This window comes from Ipomoea nil, unplaced genomic scaffold (assembly GCF_001879475.1).
Source record: "Ipomoea nil cultivar Tokyo-kokei standard unplaced genomic scaffold, Asagao_1.1 scaffold0302, whole genome shotgun sequence".
NCBI classification, from domain to species: Eukaryota; Viridiplantae; Streptophyta; class Magnoliopsida; order Solanales; family Convolvulaceae; genus Ipomoea; species Ipomoea nil.
This window is the reverse complement of record NW_017616730.1, coordinates 1,595,977-1,616,530: the sequence shown is the minus strand read 5'-3', so window position 1 is coordinate 1,616,530 and position 20,554 is coordinate 1,595,977. Positions and strand designations below refer to the sequence as shown.

Sequence of the window (20,554 nt, the reverse complement as noted above, 5' to 3'; positions counted from 1 at the left end):
GGACCTCAATTGGAAAGAAATTGAAAGTCAAAGGACCTAAAGTGTCCAAATTAAAAGTCAAGGACTAATTTTGAAAAATCAATATAGTCGGAGGACCATGGCTGGAATTAACTCTTAATTAATCAAAGAGTTTGAAACTTCTTGTTAACACATTTTTTTTTTTTTTTTTAATTCTTTGAAATGTTTGTTAACACATTTTCTTGGACATTGGTTTGGAAAGGAACAAAAGAAAAAAGAAAAAAGAAAAAGAAAATTCCAGCGTGTCAAATCCTCATTGCTTGGTTAGACTGGAAATACGTCAGAGAAGGGCGCAGTTGGAATCCAAATTTCCGATTCAGTCGGGGTCTTTGAAGAACAGTCAGATGTAAACTAGACGTTGCAGTCACTCTGGCGCGGACTGGTAGTCTTCTCTCCCAAAAGGTCGAAGCTCTTCGACGATCTCCTTTGCAATTGTGCTTCCATCTCAATCCATTTATTAAATTGAAATTTGAATTTGCACTTGTTTCTCTTCCAATATGTCCTTTAAATATGTTTTTGCTTACAGGAATGGCGATAAAATTAGGATTTGTCATTGTAATAGCATTGACAATTTTGTCGATCTGTGGAGCTGCGGTCTTCAGGCCGATCTCCGACTCTCATCGATCCGCTGCATTAGAGCTCTTTACTCCCTCCGACGGATCTTATGGGAGGTTAGTTAGTTAAATTAAACGCTTACTATTCTGTGTGAATGGGTGAGCGGAGTTATCAGACTACTTAGCTTGGAATTTTGGATGCTAAGCTCTTTAAACTTGATTTATGCATTTTATTTGTCTTGCAGCCTGGAAGAAACCTATGAGGCTTTGAGAACGTTTGATGTCCTCGGGATTGATAAAAAGGCTGACATAAAGGCTTCCACCTGTAAGTCAGTTGTTGACATTCTATCGACTCCTTCTTCACACTTGAAGGATTTGTTTCAAGCATTCAGAGTTAATGGAATATTAAAGTGTGAGCAGAATGATGGGGTTATTGCAGTAAGTTTCATGCTTGGTAAACTGACATGATTTACTGAAATTCAGCTTCTTTTCATTATTTTTAGTGCATGTTATTCCATAGTTTCTTTAATCATCTCTTATCTTTGACTGTATTACCTTAAAGCCCACTGCCTCAAGACTCAACGAAGGTGTAAATAGCGCCAAATCACTTCTTGACTTCTACTATTCAATAGGAGGTTTGGTGCTTATCAAGGTAATAGATAATTGATATGCTGGATTTACCTAAATGATACTCCCAAGCAACAAATAAAAAAATATACTGGAACTGAGTTTGGACTCCTCTGCTTTTAATCATTTATTTACCTTGTAGGATCTGAGTTCTGAAGTTGATGTTCATCTCAAAGATGCTAAAGGAGTTTTCCATTCAATCAAGGTTATATTCAGTTTCTACTGCTTATTTGATATAACTTGCCATTTAACCGATATTCTGTGTTTGTGACGAATTATGTTGCCATTAACATATTTCATCTGAATGCCTAAATGACATTGTTTGTTATTTGTAGGCTCTCAGCCAAAGTGATGGAAGATGGCGTTATAATTCTAATAATCCTGAGTCTAGCTATTATGCTGCAGGTAATATAGTTTTTACTGCTATTCAACTGTCTGATAGACATCATTATATAAAAAAATGGTGCATTCTGTTACTAAAGTTGATGTATTTCCTCCATGAATTCTTAGTTGCTAATTGATTTTGTTGTGATTTATTAATTATTTACCCAATTAATATTTTTTTTAGCAGGAATAGCGCTTGAGACCCTTGCTGGCGTTGTTTCATTAGCATCTTCCAAGATTGAGTATTCTCTGGTAGGTTGAAAAACACCCCACAACCCTGGCTCTTCATGAACTGCTGTGTTTGGTGGATATTATTCTTTCTAATCTGCATTGATATGCTCTCATGACAGATTGATACGTTGAAAAATGATGTATCAAAGCTTTTTGATGGCATTGAGAGATATGGTATGCATTTTTATGGCTTTTGTTGTTATCAAGATATATATTACCTACGGAGTAACGGATATCTTCAGAATATATTTGCATTTCCAATTCTATGACCTTTGATAATGGTTTAGTTGTTTCTATATAATTGTGTTGGAATTCTATAATAATAATAATAATTTTATTAGTTGCATGGTTTGCTTTGTTTGTTTGTTTGTTTTTTTTTTTTTTTTTTTAAATTTAAATTTTTAATTTTTAAAGGAATGTAATGTGTCTAATGATCTAAAGTGAGAAATCAGTTTTATACTTGTAAATTTGTTTTAGCTTCTTGATATTGGTTATTTGCAGCATAAAAACACAATTAAGTACAGGAACAACATTCTTACAAAATGTAGCATTGTTTTCATATTGCAGATGATGGAGCCTACTATTTTGATGAGAAAGTTGTTGATGCACATGGACATCAGGGTCCTCTTTCAGCTTCATCATCAATAGTCCATGGTATCACAGCTTTAGCAACAATAACGGGTGAAAATTTAAATGTATGTCTCAGTGAAAATGGTCTTGGTCGCTGTGTGTGATTGCATGTGTTTGTGTATTGATTTCTTGTCTGCCTATTATATTGATGCTACTTTTTTTTTTTTTTTTTTTTTTTTTTCTTTTTTCTTTTTTTCTTTTTATCTTTTGGGTTTACAGCTTCCAGGGGAAAAGATTTTAGGTTTAGCAAAGTTTTTCCTTGGTATTGGAATCCCTGGAAATGAAAAGGACTTGTATTACCAAATTGATGCATTGGCCTGCTTGGAAGACAATAGGTATGTGATTCAGAATTTTTTTTTCCCATTTTTGAGGCTCTTCTAGCTGATCTGATTACCTATCTTTTCATTCTGTTAACATATGAGACTTTTGTTTTGTGTATAGGGTTTATATTCCTTTGATTTTGTCACTGCCAACTACTGTGCTGTCATTGACTAGAAAAGACCAACTAAAGGTGTGCCATTTAGTTTACATTTGTATCCTTTCTTTTCAGTGTTGTATACATAATAATTTCAAATATCTCAAAGAAATGCTTCTTTCTTTTGTTTAAGTATTATTGTTGTTATTTTTGCACTCTTTCCTCTTTGGTTTGCCTAGTGATTTTTGAGAGGCATGGATTTCAAGAGTATTATGACTTTCTGAAAGAGTGAACAGAAGGAGATTTGCTTCACATGTGAATTTGACTAGATTTGTTCTTGGAGCCTAGCTATTTGTACTGAGGTTCTGTTGAGCAAGTTGCTTGCTTTTCAATTAATCGACTTGTTTAATTGTGCTTATTAGGTGCATGTAAACACTGTTTTGGGATCTTCAGCTCCTCCTCTGTCAGTAAGACTCAAGCAGGTTTTTGTCTCAGGTTCAAAGGATGCATCAATAGTTGATCAGGTGCTAAGAGCCTATTGTGTTTGATATCCATGACCACATATATGACTCTTCCGTTTACATTCTAGTTATATTTGTGGCATCTTTTGTTTCTTTATACTTTGTATAACTTTCTTCCAAATGCTTCAGGACCTCAAGTTTGATCCTGAAAATAAAGTACATTTGGGTGCTCTGCCAGAAAGCATTGATGTTGGAAGTTACATTTTTAGTTTTGAGGTATGATCCCCTTCCTTGTTTCCTTTTGAGATTTGCTTCCTTCTCATTTTTATCTTTCCCCATTATTTAGAATGATATCCATGGTTTTCTTTCTTTTCTCTCGGCCTTGTTGTGCAGATTGTTCTTCATGACCCAGAGCATAAAAAAATCTATGCTACAGGTGGAAGAAGCAAATTCCCCATATATGTCACAGGAGTTGTCACAGTTGACCATGCAGAAATTGCTATTCTTGACAGTGATCTTGGAAATGTGGAAACTAAAAAAAAGTATTTTGATATATTTCTTCCTCTTTCCTATTCCACATACTGTTTCTCTCATCATTTGCGTGCAGCATTACTAAAGAATGTTCTGTTTGTTGACATTAAAATTTTCAATGGTCCAGTAGTAACAAGAGTGTCTATGATGAAATCCTACTTGTTTTAAACCGTTTACATTTGGGATATCAGCATTTTCAGCTTTTCTTAAATATAGTTGTAGCATCTAGGTTCTTTGTACTCCAAAATTTAATTTTTCTTGTATGCCAACTTGCAGTCTTGCACACCAAGACTTAACAAACTAAACCCATTGTTTGATATGCCAAGTCATATTATAAATTTGTTCTTGTCATGCATGGAGTCGTCCTGTACTCTTTCTGTTAAATCCATTAGTATTAGCTCATAGTTCATTGGTGCATGTATCGATGCATAGGTTAAGAAAGAAATTTGGTAATTTTTCCTCTTGCAAGGAAGTTCAGTCAATTACCTTTTGCCTTAATGCTTCCATAAAAGTTAATTAAACACTGATTTGCTTTAATGTGTGAAATCTGATGCAAAATTAGTGAGGATTAAGTGATATCTTCTCTTTTAAGAAGTGTAGGAAGATATTGAGGGAGGTTGAGAGAATAGCTCTCAACTACTCAATTTGAATTTAAAATGAGTGGTGAGAGCTTGGATAACCCTTCTACTAGCATGTATAAATGCCTGTCTTGTACAATTCCTTTTCATCAGTTCAATACATGCATAGTTCATACTCTACATACATGTTCTACAATAAGCAGGTCAGTGGTCATGGGATGTTTGGTTCATGGTTGTGCATTCATGCTACTTCTCCTGACTTGGTGCTCATATGACCGCTTAACCTATTCGTTAACATATGATTCAGGCTGAACTTTGCTGGGGAGAAATCTGTCTCTCTACAAGCGAACCACCTTCAGAAGCTGCGGCTAGATTTTCAGTTGACCACTCCTCTTGGGCATGCTTTCAAACCACACCAGGTTGACAGCCTGGTTTATTTGTTTATTTCCCTTAGGTTGTATTAGTCATCTAAATACTTAATTGTATGTTACTTTATGCAGGTATTCCTCAAGTTGAAGCATGAGAGCAAAGTGGAACATATCTTTGTGGTGGGAAACTCTGGAAAGCAGTTTGAGATAATACTAGTTAAGTTCTTTAAATCATTTATTTGTGAAACTTGGATCAATTTCTTTACCTTTAAAGGTATCTACAATTCTGCACAGTTGTCATATTACAATTTGTAGACATTACATTTTTTTTTTCTGGCTATTTCGCTCAATCCTATCCAAAGATGCTTAATGATCTGGAATGCTATTTCATGGAAGTAGTGATATTCAGTCATCATTTTTGGGGAATAGAAAGTTGTGCTCAGTGATGTTATTTATTCATTCATGCAGCCTTTCATCCATTCTCCATCTCTAACCTTGGGGTGTTGAATGGAATTCTGTGTTGTTAGGATTTTCTTGGACTCGTTGAGAAGCTTTTCTATCTGTCAGGCAAATATGACATTCAACTCACAATTGGTGATTCTGTTATGGTAAGCATGCTTTGATTAAAAGTTAAAACGGGCATCTCCCCCCTCCACAACCCCTGCTCTGTGGTAATTCCAGAGACCACAGCCCATGAAAAAGAAACAATTATGGAACCTTGGGCTGTTGCAAAGGCTGTATTTTGGGCAAAAAACTGAGCTGGGTATTTTATCTTCTTCAGGAAAACTCTCTCTTGAAATCCTTGGGATATGTTGAATTAGATCTGCCAGATCCTCCTGAGAAGGCAGCCCGTCCTCCTCCACAGCCCATTGACCCTTCCTCAAGATTTGGTCCCAAGGCAGAAATAGCTCACATATTCAGGGCTCCAGAGAAACAGCCTCCTAGAGAGCTTTCCCTTGCATTTCTGGCGCTTGTTCTCTTGCCCTTCTTTGGATTTTTGGTTGGGGTTAGTCTTCATCGTATATACTCTTTATGCCTGCATGATTTTTACTTCATGTCAGAATGAATGATTGATTGCTGTCTGGGTGATGGTGGGCTGGTTTAGAGCTCAATTCACCTAGCATTACTGGATGTTTTTCTTTGCAATAGTTGTAACTTTGTTCATCACAGAAAAGCGTGGACCCTGATTTCGATTCAAGAACACTTTATTATCTTGTTTATTTTGTCTGGACAGCTTTTACGGTTGCGGGTGAACCTGAAGAACTTCCCACATGCCCCAGTGCCTGCTACATTTGCCAGTCTTTTCCACGTTGGCCTCGCAGCTGTCCTCTTACTCTATCTTCTCTTCTGGCTGAAGGTCTACCCTTTGGACTTTAATTACTTAATGTTTTCAATTCTTTATTTTCTGATCAGTATGGTATTTTTCCTTTACAAATTATTTCATAATTGGAGCGACCCTGAATAAGAGGGTTTTCACCTCGAAATCTTACATGCCTTGCTCAGTCGACTGAAACTTTCATGCCACTCAATTTTAATTTTGACTTGTTTTTTTGCAGTTGAATTTGTTCACCACATTGAAAGCTCTTGGAATCTTGGGAATGTTTTTGATGTTTGTTGGACACAGAACCCTCTCACACTTGGCTTCAACATCAGCCAAGGTGAAATCCGCGTGACCTGCGGGATAATCCGTTTACAAATGACCTAGAAAAGCATGGAAGAAACAGAGTCTATTATTGAGTCAGTTTTGTAGGCTATGGCCACCAAATCATGTATTTATGACTTATGAGGATAGAATTTTTCCCACCATCATATTGAAAACACTTCAGTTTAGTGCATCAGAAATTCAGGATTATATCTTCTTCTTCTTTTAAGTGGTGTAGTTGTTTTAATGCCTGAGATGTTTAATTTTGAATCAACTTTTATGTTCAATATGTGTCTGCCTAGTACTCCATCTAACTGCTCCTTAGTGTGTGAAGTTAGACAGTTGTAATACTGGATTCATATGAAAATATCTTTAGATTTTCTCATTTTTCATTTAAGCATTGCAGCATGTGGAATGGTGTCACTGCTTCTCACAATTTTGAAATAATTTACTTGGAATTATATTTTGCCTCATAAATGAGGACCAAAAAGGTTGTGCTTGCAAAGAAGATTATGGTATTCCACATTTCCACCACCTTTTTTGGTTTACTTTGTAGAGGTGAAATGAGCAAAAAGGTTGTGTTTGTAAAGAAGATTTTGGTATTCCACCTTGTTATGCTTTTGGTTTACTTTTTAGAGGTGAAATAACCTTTTACTAACCAATCTTGAAAACAAATACTATAAACCATTTGAAATTTTAGTTTGGTGTATGGGATTTGGGGATTGGATATACATATTTCATGTTTGATTTGCTTTAAGCCATTCGAAGCTTCTTGTTTGATTCACTACAAACAAATATATATAGCTAGTAAATAGAGGAAAAATGACTGAAATGTGTAAGTAGGTACATGCATTTCCCAAAATATGACGTTGTTGGAGATTGGACGAAAATATGAAAAACACATTTAGGAAATGCGTTTTATCACATTTCCAATCTATTTTATTATTTATTTATTTATTTTTTTGTCTTCTATGGCGAAGGAGAAGACAACCAATGTCAGGGGCGCCAAAACTAGAGTTGAGAACGGCGGGGAAAAACTGGGCGGCTGGAAGCATGGCGGTGACGGACATAGCCGCGGCGACGGAGGATTTGGATTGGGTTTGGGAGAAGCAGCGTTGGGTATCAGAAAAAGAAGAGAGAAACGCAAGTGGGATTTGCGTTTCTCCAGAAACGTCGTTTCATGTTTGACCGAAAATGTGATAAAACGCATTTCCTAAACGTGCTTTTCATATTTTTCGTCCAATTCCCAGCAGCGTTATATTTTCAGAAATACATATGGTCATTTTTCCAGTAAATAGACCATGCCTATAGACTCGAAAACAAGGGCTTGTATATATTAGTCTGTGCCTATTTTACCTAAATTTTACCTAAATAAGCTTAAAATTTAAAAATAGATCTCAATTTGATGTTTTTACTAAATATAAATAGGTCAGCTGCCCAAACTAGGCCCATAGGCCAATACGAATGGGCCAAGCCCATTTTCATCCCTAGTGGGAATCCAAATTTCCGCTTCAGTCGGGGTCTTTGAAGAACAGTCAGACGTATACTAAGCGTTGCAGTCACACTGGCGCGGACTTGGTAGTCTTCTCTCCCAAAAAAGTACGAAGCTCTTCGACGATCTCCTTTGCAATTCTGCTTCCATTTCAATCCATTTTTAAAATTAAATTTGAATTGGCACTTGTTTCTCTTCCAATCTGTCTTTTAAATATGTTTTTGCTCACAGGAATGGCGATAAAATTAGGATTTGTCATTGTAATAGCGTTAACAATCGTGTCGATCTGCGGAGCTGCGATCTTCAGGCCGATCTCCGACTCTCATCGATCCGCTGCATTAGAGCTCTTTACTATCTCCGATGGATCTTTTGGGAGGTTAGTTAAATTAAACGCTTACATTTCTGTGTGAATGAGTGAGCAGAGTTATCAGACTACTTAGTTTGGATGCTAAGCTCTTTAAAGTTGATTTCCAAAAACGGCCACCTCATGCATTCGTCAATTTATTAAAAGGAAAGGGATGCACATGTTTGGCAAACTCTAATTGTAGGGTCTCTAATATAAATATTGCTTTATGCATTTTATTTGTCTTCAGCTTAGAAGAAACCTATGAGGCTTTGAGAACGTTTGATGTCCTCGGGATTGATAAAAAGGCTGAAATAAAGGGTTCCACCTGTAAGTCAGTTGTTGACATTCTATCGACTCCTTCTTCGCACTTAAAGGATTTGTTTCAAGCATTCAGAGTTAATGGAATATTAAAGTGTGAGCTGAATGATGGGGTTATTGCAGTAAGTTTCATGCTTAATGAATTGACATCATGTACTGAATTTCAGCTTCTTTTCATTATTTTTTCAATGCATGATATTCCATAGTTTCTTTAATCATCTTTTATTTTTCACTATATTACCTTAAAGCGCACTGCCTCAAGACTCAAAGAAGGTGTAAATAGCGCCAAATCACTTCTTGACTTCTACTATTCAATAGGAGGGTTGGTGCTTATCAAGGTAATAGATAATTGATATGCTGGATTTACCTAAATGATACTCCCAAACAACAATAGAAAAATAAACTGGAACTGAGTTTGGACTGGACTGCTTTTAATTATTTATTTACCTTGTAGGATCTGAGTTCTGAAGTTGATGTTCATCTCAAAGATGCTAAAGGATTTTTCCATTCAATCAAGGTTATATTCAATATCTACTGCTGATTTGATATAACAGCCATTTAACCGATATTCTGTGTTTGTGACGAATTATGTTGCCATTAACATATTTCATCTGAACGCCTCAATGACGATGTTTGTTATTTGAAGGCTCTCAGCCAAAGTGATGGAAGGTGGCGTTATAATTCCAATAATCCTGAGTCTAGCTATTATGCTGCAGGTAATATAGTTTTTACTGCTATGTTATTCTACAGTGATAGATATCATTATATAAAAAAGTGTTACATTCTGTTACTATATTTGATGTATTTCCTCCAAGAATTCTTAGTTGCTAATTGATTTCGTTGTGATTTATTAATTATTTATTCAATTAATTAATTAATTGTTATTTTTATTTTTATTTTTTTATTTTTTGCAGGAATAGCGCTTGAGACCCTTGCTGGCGTTGTTTCATTAGCATCTTCCAAGATTGAGTATTCTCTGGTAAGTTGAATAACACCCCACATCCCTAGCTCTTCATGAACTGCTGTCTTTGGTGGATATTATTCTTTCTAATCTGCATTATATTCTCTCATGACAGATTGATACGTTTAAAAATGATGTATCAAAGCTTTTTGATGGCATTGAGAGATATGGTATGCATTTTAGGGCTTTTGATGTTATCAAGATATTACCTACAGAGTAACAGATATCTTCAGAATATATATTTGCATTTCTAATTCTATGCCCTTTGATAATGGTTTAGAAGGTTTGTAGTCTATTCATTTGATAATAGTTTAGTTGTTTCTATGTAATTGTGTTGGAATTCTATAATAACAATTCTATTAGTTGCTTGGTTTGCTTTGCTCTTTTTTTAAAAAAGGAACGTATGTGTCTAATCATCTAAAGTGAGAATTCAGTTTTATACTTTTAAAATTTGTTTTAGCTTCTAGATAGTGGTTTTTGCAGTATAAAAACACAAATTTAAGTACAAGAACAACATTCTTTCAAAATTTGATATTGTTTTCATATTGTAGATGATGGAGCCTATTATTTTGATGAGAAACTTGTTGATGCACATGGACATCAGGGTCCTCTTTCAGCATCATCATCAATAGTCCATGGTATCACAGCTTTAGCAACAATAACGGGTGAAAATTTAAATGTATGTCTCAGTGAAAATGGTCTTGTTCGCTGTGTGTGAGTGCATGTGTTTGTGTATTGATTTCTTGTCTGCCTATCATATTGATTCTACTTTTTATTTTACTTTGGGTTTGCAGCTTCCAGGGGATAAAATTTTAGGTTTAGCAAAGTTTTTCCTTGGTATTGGTATCCCTGGAAATGAAAAAGACTTGTATTACCAAATTGATGCATTGGCCTGCTTGGAAGACAATAGGTATGTGATTGAGAATTTTTTTCCCTTCTGTTGTTTATATTTTATATTGTTTTCCCCATTTTTGAGGCTCTTCTAGCTGATTTGATTACCTATCTTTTTATTCTGTTAACATATGAGACTTTTGTTTTGTGTATAGGGTTTATATTCCTTTGATTTTGTCACTATCAACTACTGTGCTGTCATTGACTAGAAAAGACCAACTAAAGGTGTGCCATTTAGTTTACATTTATATCCCCTTTCCTTTCAGTGTTGTATACATAAAAATTTCAAATATCTCAAAGAAATGCTTCTTTCTTTTGTTTAAGTACGGAGTATTATTGTTGTTGTTGTTATTCTTGCTCTCTTAGCTCTTTGGTTTGCCTAGTGATTTTTGAGAGGCATGGATTTCAAGAGTATTATTATGACTTTCTGAAAGAGTGAACTGAAGGGGATTTGCTTCACATGTGAATTTGACTAGATTTGTTCTTGGAGCCTAGCTATTTGTACTGAAGTTCTGTTGAGCAAGATGCTTGCTATTCAATTAATCGACTTGTTTAATTGTGCTTATTAGGTGCATGTAAACACTGTTTTGGGATCTTCAGCTCCTCCTCTGTCAGTAAGACTCAAGCAGGTTTTTGTCTCAGGTTCAAAGGATGCATCAATAGTTGATCAGGTGCTAAGAGCCTATTGTGTTTGATATCCATGACCACATATATGACTCTTCTGTTTACATTCTTGTTATATTTGTGGCATCTTTTGTTTCTTTATACTTTGTATAACTTTCTTCCAAATGCTTCAGGACCTCAAGTTTGATCCTGAAAATAAAGTACATTTGGGTGCTCTGCCAGAAAGCATTGATGTTGGAAGTTACATTTTTAGTTTTGAGGTATGATCTCATTCCTTGTTTCCTTTTGAGATTTGCTTCCTTCTCGTTTTTATCTTTCCCCATTCTTTAGAATGATATCCATGGTTTTCTTTCTTTTCTCTCGGCCTTGTTTTGCAGATTGTTCTTCATGATCCAGAGCATAAAAAAATCTATGCTACAGGTGGAAGAAGCAAATTCCCCATATATGTCACAGGAGTTGTCACAGTTGAGCATGCAGAAATTGCTATTCTTGACAGTGATCTTGGAAATGTGGAGGCTAAAAAAAAGTATTTTGATATATTTCTTCCTCATTCCTATTCCACATTTTGTTTCTCTCATCATATGCGTGCAGCATTACTAAAGAATGTTCTGTTTGTTGACATTAAATTTTTTACAGTCCAGTAGTAACAAGAGTGTCTATGATGAAATCCTACTTGTATTAAACCATTACATTTGGGATATCATCATTTTCAGCTTTTCTTAAATATAGTTGTAGCATCTACGTTCTTTGTACTCCGTAATTTATTTTTTCTAGTTTGCCAACTTGTACACCACTTGCTTGATATGCCCTATATTATGAATTTGTTATTGTCATGCATGGAGTCATCTCGTACTACTTCTGTTAAATCAATTAGTATGAGCTCAGAGTTCATTGGTGCATGTATCCGTGTATAGGTTTAGAAAGAAATTTGATAATTTTTCGTTTTGCAAGGAAGTTCAGTCAATTACTTTTTGCCTTAATGCTTCCATAAAATTTTATTGAATACTGATTTTCTTTTTTGTGTGAACTATGATGCATAATTAGTGAGGATTGAGTGGTATCAACTCTTTTACTAAGTGTTAGGAGATATTGAGGGAGGTTGGATTTTGAATTTGAAATGAGTGGTGAGAGCTCTGATAAACCTTCTACTAGCATGTATAGATACCTGTCTTGTACAATTCCTTTTCATCAGTTCAATACATACACAGTTCATATTCTACATACATGTTCTACACTAAGCAGGTCAGTGGTCATGGAATATTTGGTGCATGGTTTTGCATTCATCCTACTTTTCCTGACTTGGTGCTCATGTGACCGCTTAACCTATTCATTAACATTTGTCAGGCTGAATTTTGCTGGGGAGGAATCTGTCTCTCTACAAGCAAACCACCTTCAGAAGCTGCAGCTAGATTTTCAGTTGACCACTCCTCTTGGGCATGCTTTCAAACCGCACCAGGTTGGCAGCCTGGTTTATTTGTTTATTTTCCTTAGGTTGTATTAGTCATCTAAATACTTAATATGCTACCTTTATGCAGGTATTCCTCAAGTTGAGACATGAGAGCAAAGTGGAACATATCTTTGTGGTGGGAAACTCTGGAAAGCAGTTTGAGATAATACTAGTTAAGTTCTTTAAATCATTTATTTGTGAAACTTGGATCAATTTCTTTACCTTTAAATGTATCTGCAGTTCTGCACAGTTGTCATATTACAATTTGTAGACATTACATTTTTTTGTTTCGGCTATTTTGCTCAATCCTATCCAACAGATGCTTAATGATCTGGAATGCTCTTTCATGGAAGTAGTGATATTCAGTCATCATTTTTGGGGAATAGAAAGTTGTGCTCAGTGATGTTATTTATTCATTCATGCAGCCTTTCATCAATTCTCCATCTCTAACCTTGGGTTCTTGAATGGAATTCTGTGTTGTTAGGATTTTCTTGGACTCGTTGAGAAGCTTTTCTATCTGTCAGGGAAATATGACATTCAACTCACAATTGGTGATTCTGTTATGGTAAGCATGCTTTGATTAAAAGTTAAAATGGGCATCTTCCTCCTCCCCAACCCCTGCTCTGCGGTAATTCCAGATACCACAGCCCATGAAAAAGAAACAATTATGGAACCTTGGGCTGTGGCAAAGGCTGTATTTTGGGCAAAAAACTGAGCTGGGTATTTTATCTTCTTCAGGAAAACTCTCTCTTGAAATCCCTGGGCTATGTTGAATTAGATCTGCCAGATCCTCCTGAGAAGGCAGCCCGTCCTCCTCCACAGCCCATTGACCCTTCCTCAAGATTTGGTCCCAAGGCAGAAATAGCTCACATATTCAGGGCTCCAGAGAAACAGCCTCCTAGAGAGCTTTCCCTTGCATTTCTGGCGCTTGTTCTCTTGCCCTTCTTTGGATTTTTGGTTGGGGTTAGTCTTCATCGTATATACTCTTTATGCCTGCATGATTTTTACTTCATGTCATAATGAATGTTTGATTGGTGTCTGCGTGATGGTGGGCTGGTTTAGAGCTCAATTCACCTAGCATTACTGGATATGTTTTTCTTTGCAATAGTTGTAACTTTTTTCATCACAGAAAAACCTGGACCATGATTTCGATTCAAGAACACTTCATTATCTTGTTTATTTTATTTCTTGACAGCTTTTATTGTTGCGGGTGAACCTGAAGAACTTCCCACATGTCCCAGTGCCTGCTACATTTGCCAGTCTTTTCCACGTTGGCCTCGCAGCTGTCCTCTTACTCTATCTTCTCTTCTGGCTGAAGGTTTACCCTTTGGACTTTAATTACTTAATGTTTTCAATTCATTATTTTCTGATCAGTATGGTATTTTTCCATTACTAATTATTTCATTAATTATTTCATCATTGAAGCGACCCTGAATTAGAGGTTTTCACCTCAAAATCTTACATGGTGCTTAGTCGAATGAAACTTCCATGCCACTCAAATTCAATTTTGACTTGTTTGTTTTGCAGTTGAATCTGTTCACCACATTAAAAGCTCTTGGAATCTTGGGAATGTTTTTGATGTTTGTTGGACACAGAACCCTCTCACACTTGGCTTCAACATCAGCCAAGGTGAAATCTGCATGACCTGCAGGAGAGTTACATATGACTTAGCAAAGCATGGAAGAAACAGAGTCATATTCTTGAGTCAGTTTTGTAGGAAATGCCACCAAACCATGTATTTATGACTTATGAGTTATGAGGATAGAATTTTTCCCCACAATCGTATTGAAAAATTCAGGATATATCTTTTTTCTTAATTGGTGTAGTTGTAGGCCTCTGAGATGTTAAATTTTGAATCAACTTTTATGTTCAATATGTGTGGCTAGTACTCCATCTATAAACTGCTCCTTAGTGTGCCATGACAATAAGATAGACGGTTAGTTTGATATAGATAGTTAATTTGATAATCACAATGTTTTTTGTTTGATTCTCTGTGAAGATTGTGTACTTAATTAATATTTTACGGGTGTTGTCTATTGATGTTATTGGTTTGAGTTGGTTAGTTATGGACATCCCGGCTAAGATTAAGGTAAATTTTTTATGAAGGTTCTATTTTGTAGAACTTATTTTAGAATATGTTTAGTTTATTTAAAACATAGGGTTAGGTAAACTTTTGACGAAGGTTCTATTTGGTAGAACTTATTTTAGAATGTTTATTTTAAAACATAGAGTGTACTCTGTAACTTATTTTATTTTGAAAAGCACTAGTAAAATATTTATTTATATTTTAAGAAATGTGGGATTGGCTTGCCTCATACTATAATGATCTAACTTTGGTGCCCTCACAATATATACATACTAAATATACATGCTACACTTCTACCGAGGCTGAACGAAATACCTCTTACATAGGAGAGCAATCACACTTCTATCGAGATTGAACCAAATACCTGGTACTGGGTAACAAAGGATAATATTAAACTGAACCAAATACTTCTCACATAAGAGTATTAGACTGAACCAAATACTTTTCACATAAGAGAGCAACCACAACAAGTCCAGAAGGTCCTGGGTAACAAAGAATAATATTAAGCACTTCTATAGTTCTATCTAGCATGGTTTAATGATCATAAATATTTTTATAGCGCAAATCAAAGTCAAAGCACAAGGAGTCAAGAACTGAAAATAACAGAAAACTTAATTAACACGTTTAAAAATAAAAAGTTTAACGTAGACCGGGAACGGACAGAGTTTACGGAGTTGTTGTGACAGGAACTGGAAGGATGGAGGAGACGGCATTATCACGCTCATCGGGGAGTCGAAAACGCCAACGCGAGCCTGAATCCGGCGATTCCGATCAATCTCTTTCACTCGGTGCGGCTCTGCATCCTTATGTTTCTGTATCTTTGGGGATTTTCCTTTTCTGACTAGTTGTTTGGATAAACAGAGGATAATTTGACATTTAGCGATACTATGGTGGCTCTTCGCATAATGCGTGCTCAGTTCCCGCACATTGAAAAGGTCCTCACTTGTTGCTTGCTTTGCTTAGATATGGCTGTTTTTATATTCACATCTAATTGCAGTTTTATGCTTCCCTTTATCATCACTTGCTAATCAAGACGAGAATTAGGAATTAGGAATTAGCTACTTTCAATTGCAAAGAACGCCCTTTTATCTGGTTTGGCAATTACTAAGATTTTAGATAAATTGGTATAAATCAAATACTGTGCTACTTATTAGTGACTTGTTAATGGAGGAGGAAGTTCAATTTGCAGAAACATTGAACAAATTGGGGGTTTGGCCTATGTTGGGCTTTTGACTAATGGGGTTAATCATGATATTTCAAATTCCTTGTAGTTGGGGTTTCTCCTTTTTTTTTTTTTTTGGGGTAACATTTCTGAAATTTCTGTTGTGTTTCCATTGATGATTTGAAAAGATTCTGTTTTTGAAGTATGGATATTTTGCAGGTTTCAATTCAGCCTTTTGTTTTGCAATCACAGTTGTATAGCAGTGTAAAAGACAGGACACAAGTAGATAGGGAATTGGAGGTACGGTCCTTACCCCTAGGCTCATAAAATGCACATTGAAGTTATTGAGTCACAAAGTTTCACAAATCTTGCTAAAAGATGCTCTATTTCAAGCTATATGTTATATTAATTGACTGGCGGTATGGCTGCAAATGAGATCAGCTTGAACAAGCTTGAGTTTGACTAAATAGGCTTGAGTTTACCTCATTTCATTATTTGAGCTGAGCCCAAACATCCTAAAATGCACGAGTTGAGTTTGGTTTGGCTCATATTTAATCAAACCAAGCTCTAACGCCCTATATATCTGCTTGGCTCTGCTCATTTATCATCCTAGATGGTGGTGACTTGTTACATTTTTCTAGTGCAGTCATTGAAGAGGGAGAAAGCTTTACGCATTTTTAAGTTGAATACTGGACAAGATGATCATGCTATTATGCTCATAGATGACTATTTAAGTCAGGTTGGTGGATAATTTATTTTCTGTTTGTTGATTCTTCTATTCTGTTGCATTTTGAATTTAATCCCATTATCTTGAGTAGTGTATTGGTCATCCTTGCATGTTGAATGACCATGAGATGATGGCTTTATGAATAGGCTATGCTTATTAATACATGATAGCCAGTGAGAAGACTTGATATACGGGAGTGCTTAAGCCTTAGGAAATTTCTTGACATTGTTCAAGCATTGATGTCGGACATATTAAAGGAGACAATTTTCATATAGTAGTTACACTTTCCTTTTGTCATCCCCATAGTAATTAAATTTGAGGCTAATTAATTTTAGATCGAACGTGTTATTAAGAGAATGGAAGAAAAGAAGCAAGATGATCTTCCAGTTTTTGAATGGTTCAAGACACATGTCATTTCTTCAAAGTTGGATCCTAGTATTGGGCATGATGAACTTGTAAGTTATCTTTTTACTGCTAAATTATACAAATCTATAATACTATTATATTCCATACATGCATACTTTGGTATAAGTGGAAACACATCAAACTTTACATATTAGTTTATACTTTATTGCATGTGGTTTAACACTCTGTTCTCAACATTGTTCTCTATTTTCTTCCGGTCTATAATACTCTGTGATTTGTGTAAAGCTTTATTATCATGGATATAGTAAGGTGTTGGGCTTGTTTTATATCAATGAATATTTTGTAACAACCCATCTGGACATGTATGTTGATATTCATATTTATTTTCCTTAATATCTACTAACATTGCGTGAATTCCTTTTATAGGGCATGGCCTTCCCAATTGATATAAAGACATAAGTTTTCTTAACAAATGTTGCGTTCTTTGGGCTGATGTTAAATGCAGTGTTCCCTTAAGTATGGCCCTCTATATCAACCTTTTTCATATGCATCATATTTGTGATTTCAAAGCATTGTGTGCTTTCTGAGGATATTTCTCATCAATATAATAATTCACCATTATCAAAGGAAAGCTACATATATAATAATTGACTAGTTGAGTGGGACAACTGGACAAGGTAGATTGTAAGAAAAATTTTCTCTCTATGTTAGTGAAAAACAAATTAATTGCTAACAGGCACTTTTGTTGTTCTTTCTAATTTTTTTTTTTTAAAAAAATGTTTTACTGATTGAATAAGTAGAAAGTTGAATAAGTTTTGTTAAGAGTCCCACATTTTGATAAAATAAGAGAGAATATATGGGTTTATAAGGCCATGGGTTAGACTAGCTAATTGGTCGGATTCAATCTTTTAGTGTGGTTTGGTCCATGTGCATTATAGTCCAATTGAGTGACCCTAGCCCAATCTTAGTTTATAACAAAAAGTATTGAAAATTTTCCTTTTGTAACAACTAACAAGGTCCTTTTATCATGACACTTCAGTTTATTTCTGTCCTCACAATAAAATTTAGAGGAAGGGGAGAGTATATAGTATAGACATAATTTTGTATGGGAAAATTTCTAGATTCTAGAATATGTTATTCTTTCTTTCAGATATGCATGCCATATCTTTTTTATCCTTGATATGCAAACTCCATATATGTTGATTTCTTGAATTCCTTGTAGTGCTCTCTTCTCTCGCTGGGAGGCAAGGTGAAAGAGGAACATGTCTCCCTCTTGATTAATGCTGGCCTTCTTGTAAGTAGTATAGAATTTTATTTTCATTTCAAGTGCAACTCTTTTCATGACATTGAGTTTTATTGGCTATATTTATGCTCATAAGAATATGGTAATAGTAACTTATTAAAAAGGGGGAAAAAGAAGGTTAATTAATCCTGTACTGTTTTTATATTCCGTAATCTGCCTTCAATGCAATTGTTATATACTTTTTGAATTATTATATGCTCTTTCAATGATTCTTTGATCCATATAGTTGTTTCAACATGCAAATTTCATAATGTATCTATTTTAGCCATGTTCATCATGTTTGAAGAATAATTTCCTCTCTGTTTTTGCTGCTTTTCTTAGACTCGCCAACTTATTGATCCAAACATGTACTGGTTTGCAATTCCAAATGTTGGACCGGTGCTCAAGGGCCTTTCACAGGTTTGATTTGATGATTATTTTGAGAACATATTTCCTCAAGTGATCTTATATTTGATACAACTTGGTTTCCAACACAATTTGTAACAATTGACCTTGCTGCTAATATCAGGGAAGAAAGGAGCTTTTATCTTTACTCAACCGAAGAAAGTTCAAAGAGATGATGATGGCCACTCTGGAAAAGAAACGCCTTCGACTTTCTCCCCTAGATATGAGATTTCATCTCCGCGATTTGATCGGATCTGGTCATCTCCGAACTGTTGAGGCACCTAGTGGCCTAATTGTCAAGGTAGCGAAAGATTGAGACTCAGGTAAGGGAATTTTCTCCATATGTGTTTTCTGCAAGTTAAAAGGAATTATCTTACTTCAAAGCTCATAACTTTTTGTTGCTCCAAGAATAGTTACTTTATTGCCATGGCCTTAGATACACATTCTTTCTTTTTTTGTTTTGGGTAGTCAAAGAAATACTTGAATATTAGGTGTAGCCGTGTAGGATTATATTCTGCAAAGTAAGATAAGTACTTAATGACATTCCACGGGAATCATGTTTGTGCAGATGCTGAGCTATTTGAAAAGTTTCAAGTGATGATCAACGAACCAATTTTCATGTGTAAATAATTGCTCCAAGAAGGGCGGCTTAGAGGATTTTTGCTTGATTAATTGGGTACAGACAACATAAGAATCATTTGATGATGCATCAAACATCAACCATTTAGCCTAGACACATCAACCAAGATTATTGTAATGAAGAGGAGACCCATCAACTTTACCCAAAAAAACAAAAAAAAATATGGCCCTCAAAATTGATTGAGTTGAGTTCCCATCCATTGTGTAGAATTTTGAGTTATTGAAAGTTCAAATCATATCTTTTTGGGCTAAATTCATTTTTAGCATTGCTTTTCCTCTGTTTTTTCTCACTCATTCATTTTTGGAGGTTGCTTGTGTCCAATAGCCTTAGAGGATATTACATTGGGCTTTCACATCCCTAGTGGAATCTGCTCTAAGCTCCAAATTTATGGATGACCCTTTACCTTCCTTTTGTTTTATTGTGTCTTTTACCATTGTTATTTAGCACTCCAGCCAGCAGACTAAAATATTGCTGATTTTTTGGCCTTCAAAATGGTTTCTGACCCCTCTGAATCCCAATTCCTGAAACTACTAGCATACCATGAAATAGGCTTCATGGACACCATATTTGTAGGTACCAGTATGCCGTTGAAGCATATCCCGGGATTACCTCCACGAAAGTTCCAGAACAGGAGCACGTGGAGGTTCTCGGGATTGGGGTGCAATCCTTTTTAAGTTTACGTCATCATAGTCATGCGTATATGCTAGAAACTTGTCAAATGTGATGATGATAAGCTTGGTATATCAATAATATTGGATTAGATTCTGCTTGAAGCAAGGGATCTTTCATCTTTAGAAAGGATATTGAAGTCACTGTTAGAGGAATATGCCACTTTATCTGAACTGTGACCTGTCTGGATATGTATACAATTTGGTTGAGCTGCATGTAGAAGCATAACATTCTTGTTTTAAGGATAGAATTAAATAGAAGTTATGACATTCTATTTCCAGGTACTGTGTGTTGTGTATGGTGTACTGTGTGTGTATTTTTTTTTTTTTTTTTTTTTTTTTTGGAGTAACGAGATAAACCCGCAGCTATTATCCAAGAGTGTGCACTAGATAAATCTACTCTTGTATAATAACTCACAAACTGCACTAAGAAGACCATATGTGATGGGTTCAACCTAGAGGGTGTTGACAAGAATTAAACATGAGTGTCAACTACCTGGAGGTGTGCACTAGGTATATTCATTTTTTTTTAATTATTTATTTATTTATTTTTTTTTTTTTTTTGTAATAGCTTGCGAATCGTAAAATTTAATGGATTCAACTGAGAAATATTGATAAAAATTAAATTCATGATCTTTTGATATAAGAATTATAATAATACACCCACTAGCTACCCCATTGGAGGCATGTATTGTTATGT

The 20,554-nt window shown here is 35.3% G+C and overlaps 3 protein-coding genes across 8 annotated transcripts; all 3 read left to right on the top strand.

Annotated features, from left to right (window-relative positions):
- Positions 1-381: 381 nt before the first annotated feature.
- Positions 382-6,831, top strand: LOC109161355 (dolichyl-diphosphooligosaccharide--protein glycosyltransferase subunit 2-like). Its single transcript, XM_019309719.1, has 20 exons — positions 382-420; positions 546-689; positions 818-1,010; positions 1,135-1,224; positions 1,342-1,404; positions 1,535-1,604; positions 1,771-1,835; positions 1,934-1,988; positions 2,382-2,509; positions 2,664-2,779; positions 2,886-2,955; positions 3,282-3,383; positions 3,510-3,596; positions 3,714-3,862; positions 4,737-4,848; positions 4,930-5,013; positions 5,325-5,405; positions 5,579-5,803; positions 6,032-6,154; positions 6,354-6,831. The coding sequence occupies exons 2-20, from the start codon at positions 547-549 to the stop codon at positions 6,468-6,470; spliced, it is 2,073 nt and encodes a 690-aa protein (XP_019165264.1). The 5' UTR covers positions 382-420; position 546; the 3' UTR covers positions 6,471-6,831.
- Positions 433-14,468, top strand: LOC109161339 (dolichyl-diphosphooligosaccharide--protein glycosyltransferase subunit 2-like). 3 transcript variants are annotated; one of them, XM_019309705.1, is made up of 20 exons: positions 433-452; positions 8,163-8,307; positions 8,525-8,717; positions 8,844-8,933; positions 9,050-9,112; positions 9,242-9,311; positions 9,510-9,574; positions 9,672-9,726; positions 10,108-10,235; positions 10,351-10,466; positions 10,603-10,672; positions 11,017-11,118; positions 11,245-11,331; positions 11,449-11,597; positions 12,416-12,527; positions 12,607-12,690; positions 13,003-13,083; positions 13,257-13,481; positions 13,714-13,836; positions 14,046-14,468. In XM_019309705.1, the coding sequence occupies exons 2-20, from the start codon at positions 8,165-8,167 to the stop codon at positions 14,160-14,162; spliced, it is 2,073 nt and encodes a 690-aa protein (XP_019165250.1). In that variant the 5' UTR covers positions 433-452; positions 8,163-8,164; the 3' UTR covers positions 14,163-14,468. The 3 variants fall into 3 exon arrangements, with proteins under 3 accessions (XP_019165250.1, XP_019165243.1, XP_019165234.1); XM_019309698.1 differs by lacking the exon at positions 433-452 and adding an exon at positions 8,010-8,036; XM_019309689.1 differs by lacking the exon at positions 433-452 and having other exon boundaries at positions 8,084-8,307.
- Positions 14,469-15,213: 745 nt separating this feature from the next.
- On the top strand, positions 15,214-20,135 carry LOC109161433 (serine/threonine-protein kinase 19). Of its 4 annotated transcripts, none has more exons than XM_019309840.1 (9): positions 15,214-15,392; positions 15,466-15,539; positions 15,986-16,066; positions 16,413-16,505; positions 16,829-16,948; positions 18,082-18,153; positions 18,484-18,561; positions 18,671-18,869; positions 19,760-20,135. In XM_019309840.1, exons 1-8 carry the CDS (start codon positions 15,302-15,304, stop codon positions 18,860-18,862), a joined length of 801 nt encoding a protein of 266 aa, XP_019165385.1. In that variant the 5' UTR covers positions 15,214-15,301; the 3' UTR covers positions 18,863-18,869; positions 19,760-20,135. The 4 variants fall into 4 exon arrangements, with proteins under 4 accessions (XP_019165385.1, XP_019165394.1, XP_019165402.1 ...); XM_019309849.1 differs by lacking the exon at positions 19,760-20,135 and adding an exon at positions 19,115-19,678 and having other exon boundaries at positions 15,215-15,392; positions 16,847-16,948; XM_019309836.1 differs by lacking the exon at positions 19,760-20,135 and adding an exon at positions 19,115-19,678 and having other exon boundaries at positions 15,218-15,392.
- Positions 20,136-20,554: the final 419 nt, after the last annotated feature.

Excerpts from the sequence above, each read along its gene's own strand:
- LOC109161355 (XM_019309719.1), top strand. The coding sequence starts at position 547 with ATGGCGATAAAATTAGGATTTGTCATTGTAATAGCATTGACAATTTTG. Across the intron at positions 5,014-5,324 it reads AGCAGTTTGAGATAATACTA|GATTTTCTTGGACTCGTTGA; the intron begins GTTAAGTTCTTT and ends CTGTGTTGTTAG. Across the intron at positions 6,155-6,353 it reads ATCTTCTCTTCTGGCTGAAG|TTGAATTTGTTCACCACATT; the intron begins GTCTACCCTTTG and ends GTTTTTTTGCAG.
- LOC109161339 (XM_019309689.1), top strand. The coding sequence starts at position 8,147 with ATGTTTTTGCTCACAGGAATGGCGATAAAATTAGGATTTGTCATTGTA. Across the intron at positions 9,312-9,509 it reads GTCTAGCTATTATGCTGCAG|GAATAGCGCTTGAGACCCTT; the intron begins GTAATATAGTTT and ends TATTTTTTGCAG. Across the intron at positions 11,119-11,244 it reads ATGCATCAATAGTTGATCAG|GACCTCAAGTTTGATCCTGA; the intron begins GTGCTAAGAGCC and ends CAAATGCTTCAG.
- LOC109161433 (XM_019309840.1), top strand. The coding sequence starts at position 15,302 with ATGGAGGAGACGGCATTATCACGCTCATCGGGGAGTCGAAAACGCCAA. Across the intron at positions 16,949-18,081 it reads GTATTGGGCATGATGAACTT|TGCTCTCTTCTCTCGCTGGG; the intron begins GTAAGTTATCTT and ends AATTCCTTGTAG. Across the intron at positions 18,562-18,670 it reads TGCTCAAGGGCCTTTCACAG|GGAAGAAAGGAGCTTTTATC; the intron begins GTTTGATTTGAT and ends TGCTAATATCAG.